The 7210-nt window shown below is 35.1% G+C and overlaps 1 protein-coding gene across 1 annotated transcript; it reads right to left on the reverse strand.

Annotated features, from left to right (window-relative positions):
• Positions 1 to 654: 654 nt before the first annotated feature.
• On the reverse strand, positions 655 to 1624 carry LOC110876481. The gene is made up of 3 exons (XM_035977000.1): positions 1234 to 1624; positions 859 to 1114; positions 655 to 670 (listed from the first exon to the last, which is right to left on the reverse strand). Exons 1-3 carry the CDS (start codon positions 1622 to 1624, stop codon positions 655 to 657), a joined length of 663 nt encoding a protein of 220 aa, XP_035832893.1.
• Positions 1625 to 7210: the final 5586 nt, after the last annotated feature.

Raw genomic sequence — 7210 nt, forward strand, 5'->3', positions numbered from 1 at the left:
CGAGAACACATCTAAACTGTTCATCCAGATTATACCCAAGCTTTTCTACATCCTTAGCCACCTTGACAATTTGTTTCCATACTCCTGACACAACCAATTTTCTCGGTATAAAGTTCCAAACTCTAGAGCTTTGGTGAATGCTCCAAATTACTTTCCTCCACAAGCTACCATTATCCGTTTTGAATCTCCACCGCCACTTAGCCAACATAGCTAAGTTTGAATCCCACAACGAGTCGATACCCAAACCTCCCCTATCTTTATGAGCCATTACTTTTTGCCACGCTACCCAATTAATTGTCGATTGGTCCGCCTCTATTCCCCATAAAATTCTCTCCTGATTCTCTCAAGATGGTCTATAACTGAAGTAGGTGTCCGGAAAGTGAAAAGTAGTATGTCGGCAAGCATTGGCGGACCAAGGAATTTTTCCATGGGGGTGCGGAAAATTTTTAAAAATTTTAGGCTTCTAGATATATACATAAAAAATCGGTTCAGGTCAAGTTGATTCGGGTTGGGTCATGTAAAAAAAGAACATCAAACTAAAATTTATATAATCATCAAAAGCACATCAAACGTTGTTACAAACATATTTAAAATGTCGCCCTACAGGTTTTCATTTTTTGAAATCTATCCAAAACATCATCTAGAGGTATTTTCTTAAGCAAGTCTTTCTCTATATAACATATACAACTATCACTTAAATTCTCATCGCCAATCCGATTACGCAAGTCGGTCTTCACATTCTTCATTGCCGAAAAACATCTTTCAACGGTTGCGGTTGCGACGGGTAATACGAGAACAAGCTTCAATAAACGATATACCAATGTAAAATTTACGTGAATATTTGTTAAAACCATTAACCTTACAAGACTTGATAAACCATCAAAGTTGGCGAATTGTTTATCTTTTTTCACAAAATCAATATAGTTTCCGAGTTGAACCGGAAGCCTTCGTTTTTCGGCTTCATCAAAATCATATGGATACTTTTCGGCTAGTTTTAGTATATTTGGAATGTCAAACGCACTAAAATTATCACACGGACTCAAACAACTCATACAAAGAAGTGGTTCCGATGTTACATCGTTAAAACGGTTCCCAAATTCTTGAATTTGCAAATCTAGAACCACATTGAAGCAATCACACTTATAATAATGTCGATTTGAGATGTTTGTCTTTCTTCTTGGCCATCTTGGGTTAATATATTCATCATCTAAATTTTTCATCTCAAGTTCATACATGTCACAAAAAGAGTTAACTTCTCCAAGAACTCATTAAATCCTTCCAACCTAAACTTTTCAAGTTGGTTTTTGGTGGAAGAAACCAGTTTAACTGCATTCATCAAATCTTGTTCTTTTCTTTGTAGACATTTGGACAATGTGTGTGTGATGTTTAGAATATGCTCCATCAAGTGTATGTAAAATACAAAATCGTATTTTTTCATATCCTCTAGAAGTTTGTTCGCTTGTCCACCACAAGGAAGAGTTTGACCCGTTTCTACTATACATCCAAGAACTTCCATAATGTTTAACAAAAGCGTTTTGTAGTGGGAATTCCAACGTGTATCTCCGGGTCTTAAAAGTGCCATTTCTTGATTCAAGCCACTTCCGGTACAAAGCACGTCTTCCATTTTTTCCAATTGTCTTCTTTAGCTTTCGCGAAGCATGTCTTGTCGTTTGGAAGATGCACAAATGGCATTTGTTAAACATGTTATCGTTTCAAATACTCTCCAAATAGGTGTGTGTTTGTGTGCAACCACCACAACAACTAGTTGAAGTTGGTGTGCAAAATAATGAATATAGAAAGCCGAAACATTTTCCTTTAAACTAAGAGCTCTTAAGCCTTTAAACTCACCGAACATGTTACTTGCCCTGTCGTAACCTTGGCCTCTAATCCTTTTCAAACTCAACCCATAACGTGCCAACATATCATCAATAGCCGATTTAAGTGTTAACGCGCTTGTCTCTTTCACATGAACAAGCCCAATAAAACGCTCCTTAACAATCCCAACTTTATCAACATCGAATAACAACCGCCATTTGTTCTTTTTTTTATACATCACATGATTCATCAACTAATAAAGAAAAAACATCATCACCAAGATCTTCAAAAATTTGTTTAAGTGCCTCTTGAGTATAACAATGTTTAATATCCGCTTGAATTTTAGGACTAGTCATTTGGTTATTCGCCGGTGCATTCTCTATGATAACCTTACCAAGCTCTTCATTCATTTCACCCATTAGTTCTAGAAGCTCTAAGAAATTTCTTTATTTAATGAATCTTTTGATTCATCATGACCATGAAACGCCAAACCGCCGTTTAACAACCTTTTACCAAGTAAAGTAGAAGCGCTTAATCTAAGTTTGTAATCACGTTTCTCCTTAGGGGTCCTTTTGTCCCATTGTGTGTTTACCGCTTGCTTTTCGTTAAGTAAATCGGCACACTTTTGGAAACATTTGTTGTGGGCGCTATTAACTAACCCAACATGTTTTGTAAGTACCTCATGTACTTTTTTCCAATTGTTATACCCTTTCAAAACAAATGTGGCTCTATGATCACCAAATGCGGACCTAAACAAGTAACAACATAAGAAAAACACACGATCCGATTTTATACTATACTCTAACCATCCCTTGTATTCCTTTCGGCCATACCATTCTTTTTGAATTTTCTCAACTCTTTACCCTGAAACGTTGATGTTGGATATTTAATACACGTTGGTTGACATAGTCCTCTTAGTAGGTGTGCCCTTCTAACATCATATCATTGATTCACGTTGTATGATGCAATCGCCTTGCGATCATGAGGATCCGAGGGAAGATCCTTCACATGAACAAAATCGAAAGATGATCCAATTTCAACCGCTTTCCTCTTGTTGAGAAATCGCGTCATAACATCCTTATTCATTGTGCCTATCACATAAAAAATAAACAATACTCCTTCATTTTCAATTCCTTGATCACATACATAACCTTATTTTGAACACAGCCTTATTATGGAGAATGAAATCAACAAATCAACAATAAATAATGGAACACAGCTTTAATATTTAATAATGAAATCAACAATACAATCACTTTTTTAATATTTAATAATGAAATCAACTATAATCCTATAATTCCCGGAACACAGCAGCCTTATTTAGAGTTTTGAAGAATGAAATCAAGGACAGGTACCTCTATAATATAAATTCAAGAGTGCGGTACTGTGCGGCGAGATTTGTGGGTTGTGGCTTGTCGATCGAACAGAGTCTGCACTCTGCAGGTTGACGTTTCTGTTTCTTAGTCGCTGGTAGCAGAGAGGGGAGGGCGGGAGGAGATGAATGGTCGATTGGGTTATGGTTTGTTTAACTGATTTAGTTATTTGGGTTGGGCTTTAACATAAACTTATATAATTGAACTTGATGTTGGGTTATAGGAATACAAGTTTTTATTTAAAGAGATTAGTGGGCTAACTTGTTTACATAATTGGGTCAGGTTTAAATTCGTGTTCACAAATTTTTTTATATAAATTCCTAACATTTTTTTCCTAATGGGTGCGGTTGAAATTTTCCAAGGGGTGCGGTCCGGATTTTTCACGAAAAAGAACACTAATTTTTTTCAAGGGGTGCGACCGTACACCCACGAGCTAAGGTGGGTCCACCCCTGTGAGCAAGGAGTTAAGCACAGTCTTGATCAACGTGAATTTTTCCACCATATACTTTTTTTTGAACGACAAATTTTGGATCACTGACGGACCACTTGAGTATCATCGTGCCACCAGCGGAATCACCCGATCATATCCATCTTCACTAGGCATAATATCTATACACCAATTCAGGAGAAAACCCAATAAATATAGAAAAACCCCTTTTGTGGGAATCGAACCCAGGACCTATTGGTCCAAAAGTCTTATCCCACCACTAAGATGTCACTAGGCTATAAAACCATGTGATTTTCCACTATATACTAGTGTCATAATTTTCATAAGAAGTTATCAATTAAAAAATTCCTAAAATATATCAATTCTTTCTCAAATTTTTGTAGCAAGCATAAAGATTCATCTATTGATCGTCTCTTGATACCATAGGGACCAATAGTTTTGATGATTACATATGTGAGTTAAAAGTGCAACCCACATGTCTAGTTCTTGAAATGATTTAATATAAAGCTATCAAGTCATTGGTGAAGCGCCAACATCTAAATCAAATATGATCTTATCAACAACATAACAGGAAGTGGTTAGACACTTTAAATAGGTAAACTCTTAAATCACCCAATCAAGTAGTGCCACGTCATTTTACCTATTTTGTTTACCTATTGCTCAAAAACGTTGGCGGTGATTAGACACTTTAGAACAGGTAAACTATTTAAAAAAAATGTGTGATTGGTTGAGAAGCTATGGACCCCACCACACACCTCTCTCTCTCCCCTTCCCTCCCTCTCCCCGATTCGGTGAAGGTTCACCGATTTTCTCCCGCTTTTCGGTAAACATGTTGGCAATGAAAGGGGGTCGGTACCGAGTGGGTTTACCACCCCTACTCCGTATACCCTAATAAATCACCACACACTAGGTAAGCTTTAGCCTATTAAGTGTCCAAACAACTGAATTATTAACTTCAAACAACAAATTTAAATGTCCAAACCTCTAAATAAAAGTTGCTAAATCTTATTCAAGCATTAACCCACATCCCAGATCATTAAACCAAACATAATGATTTTTAGTTCAAAAAGCCAATAATGCTTCTTGCAAGTACCAGTTTATAGATTACCCTTGCGACTCGTTGGAACCAGTCATGCGTTTATTCTGACTTTTGATATATATGATGGTAATTTTGTACCGCTTTGTTCAATAACTTAACTTTGGGTGTGGTTCAGCTACAAAGTCCAAAGTTTTCTAAAAAGTGTAAAATGTCGTAAAATACTATAATTTCAGCCATAAAAACATGCTTAAAACCCACAAATAACAGAGTGAAGATTACTAAAATACCATATTTAAACCATAACAGTCCATAAAAACTTCAAACACACAATCATAGAACTATGAATACAAAACACAACATGCTAATCAACATAACACACAATAATGTTTGTCATTCAATAATCAGAGCCTTATCATCCAAAACACAACCCAAATATATGATGTTTTAGTAATCTTCATTTTCTTATTTGTGGATTTTGGGTGTGTTTTATTGTTGATATTTTTGTGTTTTATGACTTTTACACTTTTTAGGAAATTTGAACTTTATAGCCAACTCCTAGCCTTCTAAATATTACTTCTAATAATTTTTTGTCATCATATAGCCAACTCCTAGCCTTCTAAATATTACTTCTAATAATTTTTTGTCATCATATTTTCAACACATACAAACCTCATGAGGGGCAATAGTGCCTGCCATCTATTGGTTGAAATTGGCGGCAAAGGGAATAGTGCCAGACACCTGCCAGTCACTCCCCTATTGGCCCAACAAATTTACGATTTTATCCCGCTTTAAATTACGATTTTGCCATCAGTTTAAAATTATATTTTTACCCCACTTAAAAATAAATTTACACTTTTGCTCCCAACTAAGTTTTTCAATTTTGCTCTCCGTTCAAAATAACCATTTTGCCCCGTTTAAGTTTACACTTTTGCCATTAGTTTTCTTTTTTCCTAAAAATTACGAGTTTGCCATCAGTTAAAAATTATGTTTTTATCCCCACTTAAAAATAATTGTACGCTTTTGTTCCAAGATAAAAATTTCAATTTTGCCCTCGGTTAAAAAATACGATTTTGCCCCATTGAAATTTACAGTTTTGCCATCAGTATTTTTTTTCTCACAGCGAAGTTACGACTTTGCCCTAAATTTAAATTTACATTTTCTCCATCGTTTTTGTTTGTTTTCCTGGTTAAATTACGATTTTGCCCCCAGTGTAAAATTGCAGTCATGCCGGCAACTGTCTGGCACTCCCCCATTGGTCCTTTTAATTTACGATTTTATCCCTGAAATAAAATTATGATTTCGCCCTTTGTTCAAAATTACGTTTTTCTCCTTGTTTTTTTTTTTTTTTTGCAAAACTATAGAAGTTTTTGGTTTTAATTGGTTGACTCCATTTAATTTTTTTGGTCTCAAGGAGCTGTCTAACACTCGCTCATTAGTCCTGAAAAATTATAGTTTTGCCCTGAGCCGAAAATTATGGTCTTATCGTCGTTTTAGTTTTTTTTTTTTTGGCGAAATTATAGTAGTGTTTTTTTAATTGATTAAGAATTATTCGGCCATCTCCTCGCAACGCGGACGGGGCATCAACTGGTTTATAACATTTTCTAGATATTACTTCTAATAATATGCTTCCTAGAGTACACAAATACAACATTTTAACTTCTTTTTATAGCAAAATACAAACGTGTACGTGCAAATGCAAATTAAACAACACTACAATGTAAGCAAAGGACAACCGCAAAGTTGTTTACGATACACCAATGTTTCAAGACGATGAGATGTTTTTGTTGTACCGAAATATATATGTGGTGCTTGCTACTTTCGATTGTTCACTTATTTAAAAATAAAAATAAAAACAAAAACTTGCTCATATGTAAATTTTTAAACTTATAAACCATACAAGATGATTTTTTTTTTTTTGGGGACAAGTATCAATCAACCTTAAATGGTAGCCACAAAAGGAAAGTGTGATGTTGAATTAATCCAGATTGTGCATGTTGTTTGAGGGGACCTGTGTAAGGTTTGTTCACAAGGGCTTGTCTTTGGTTGCCCCAATTTCTTGAATGAGAAAAAGACTTTATTTGGAGGAAGACATGTAATTATTATATGAAGTCACCTCAACATAATGTACATCTTTTCATTTTAGTTTGTTTTAAAAAAATATATTTTTAAAATTTGTCTATCAAATTTCTCATTTTACCCTTAATCACCAAACTACAATAATTGCATTATGCACTTTTTTTAACCGCAAATTTAGATCTCTGACGCACTATTGGAGTATTATCGTGTCACTGGCTGAACCACCCGATCATATCCATCTTCATCATAATGCCTATACACCAATTCAGGAGGAAAGGTAATAAATATGGGAAAATCCCCCTAGTGGGAATCGAACCCAGGACCTATTGGTTCCAAAGACTTATCCCACTCTTAAGATGTCTCTAGGCTATAAAGTCATGGACAAGCACTTTAAACGACATTTAACATTTTTAACAGCAAACTATATATTGGTAAACCATTAAATAGACTTGATAATAA

Source organism: Helianthus annuus, chromosome 9 (genome assembly GCF_002127325.2).
Source record: "Helianthus annuus cultivar XRQ/B chromosome 9, HanXRQr2.0-SUNRISE, whole genome shotgun sequence".
Classification (NCBI taxonomy): Eukaryota; Viridiplantae; Streptophyta; class Magnoliopsida; order Asterales; family Asteraceae; genus Helianthus; species Helianthus annuus.

What these genes read in the sequence shown, in the direction of transcription:
- LOC110876481 (XM_035977000.1), bottom strand. Translation starts at nt 1,624, where the DNA reads ATGGAAGACGTGCTTTGTACCGGAAGTGGCTTGAATCAAGAAATGGCA. An exon ending in GTTAACTCTTTTTGTGACAT is followed by an intron (nt 1,115 to 1,233) that starts GTATGAACTTGA and finishes ATGTGGTTCTAG; the next exon opens with ATTTGCAAATTCAAGAATTT.